Consider the following 1,898-nt stretch of genomic DNA (forward strand, 5'->3'; position numbering starts at 1 on the left):
ACGTACGCTCGTTCTTTAGATCGGGATGTCAGAGAGGTGAGCGTCTATCAATGAGCTAATAGCGGACAACGACAGATTCACTTGGCATGATGTTGAATGTGAGCTGTTTAAATACAGACGCAGGTAAATGTACGAGCTGTGGCGCGGATGGAGGTGGATGCGCTTAACTACGGATTCAAGGCAGGCGACTACGCGCTGGATTCCACGCGCACGCCTGAACAGACCAATGTTTCTGGATGTACACGCGAAGAAAATGCGCCGTACGGAAGTAGGTTCCATCTTCTGCTGACTTAATTTTCCAATTTTTAATTTTCAGACATCGTTTACGCTTCGATGCAAGTAAAAAAGCGGCTGTTATTCCTTCAGATTTACGTTTTCGCTATTCGAAGCAAATGGCGGTTTGTTAAGTGTTTTTAATATGTTTAGAATATCATCAACGACTCGAAAATAGTAAATGCACCAAGAGAAGTATCCGACGAGAAGGGACCCATATACGTAAACATAATAGGTATGACGGGTCAGAGCGACTTTATCGAGTCACATCAGGCGAGGTGAGAGACAAGTAGAATACAAAAATGTTTGGCATATATATACATATATATGTGTGTGTGTGTGTGTGTGTGTGTGTGTGCGTGGCGTGCGTCGCGTGCGTGTGTGTATACGTGTGTGTGTGGATATAGCCTGCACCCAATAAAAAAACGAGGTTGAATACGAAATTTGAGCCGTATTAACATGCGAATATACGAAACCTCCCCACCTGGAATAACAGAGTATACTCTCGACGATTTGTTCAGCGATTGCGTGAGAATGAAATGTTTCGCTTTGTAACACGCGTGTGTGTTTTCGTTAGTGTGGATTTGAACTCTGGTGAAACTTACGAGCGCATGACAGCAGCGGAGCATGCTCTGGGTGACATCTTGCGCGTGGAATTCAAGTGATCTACGACTACGATTGGTGAGCCAAATCAATTAATTTAAAGTTACATTGTTCGTATGCTAACCGGTATTATAAAACTTATATATATATATATATATTAATAATAAAGTAAGTGTTGTATGATTTTATATACTGCGATTTTTGTCGTTTTTTCTACAAGGTACTTTCCGTGGGATTGGCCTATCTTCGGAGATCCAACGATTGAACTTGACACGTATCGGTTCTAGCGTTGGAAACGAAATATGGTGAGTGTTTGTACGCCGGTTCTAGGTTAATAGAAGCACATAGCTAGCTAGCTAGCTAAACAGAATCAAGTTGAGTGCATGCGTTCTCATAAGAGCTGTAATAAAATGACGTGCGTGTACATGTCGTATTCTGACGCAACCGCAACATATATGTTTGTTGTGAGCCGAGCGTGTGCATCCTATTCTTCCTCCGTGTGTTACCTAAGATATATATATATATATATATATATATATATATATATATATGATAATATATATATATATATGTATACGTAGCTCATCGATCATTATCTGTGGCAAACGTGCTCATACACATAATATGTGATCATGCTTTTTTGCAACAGGACAAGGTTCTGTTCACCCGGAGGCGATTTGAAGGCCGAGACAACGTACATATTTTTTAGCTGCTAACCGGATGTCGTGCTGCACCGCTGTCTCTGACAGACGTAGAACTCGCTATACCGGACACGCCATAATGATGAGACCAAGCAACTGAAATAAACGATGGATTTTTGTAATAATTATACTTATTATTTTGTAACGCCATTACAAAATAGTAATAACAATGATTATAATAACAATAATAACAATAATAATAATAATAATAATAATAATAATAATAATACAATCTGTTAGATATCATATAAATTAACCGCCACTGCGTAATTGTTTTTAAATGTCATTGATGTATCCGTGATGAAAATAAATATGCCTACT

The 1,898-nt window shown here is 39.0% G+C and overlaps 1 protein-coding gene across 1 annotated transcript in view; it reads left to right on the forward strand.

The window, feature by feature from the left end:
- The window catches only part of LOC106814635 (pancreatic triacylglycerol lipase-like), a 15,075-nt gene extending 13,177 nt beyond the window's left edge, over positions 1–1,898 (forward strand). Inside the window, exons 6-7 of the mRNA XM_014818973.1 lie at positions 1,097–1,181; positions 1,526–1,898. Coding sequence (XP_014674459.1) covers positions 1,097–1,163 — 67 coding nt within the window. The 3' untranslated portion in view covers positions 1,164–1,181; positions 1,526–1,898. The remainder of the gene's footprint in view (positions 1–1,096; positions 1,182–1,525) is intronic.

The sequence above is a fragment of the Priapulus caudatus genome, unplaced genomic scaffold (assembly GCF_000485595.1).
Source record: "Priapulus caudatus unplaced genomic scaffold, Priapulus_caudatus-5.0.1 Scaffold954, whole genome shotgun sequence".
NCBI lineage: Eukaryota > Metazoa > Priapulida > Priapulimorpha > Priapulimorphida > Priapulidae > Priapulus > Priapulus caudatus.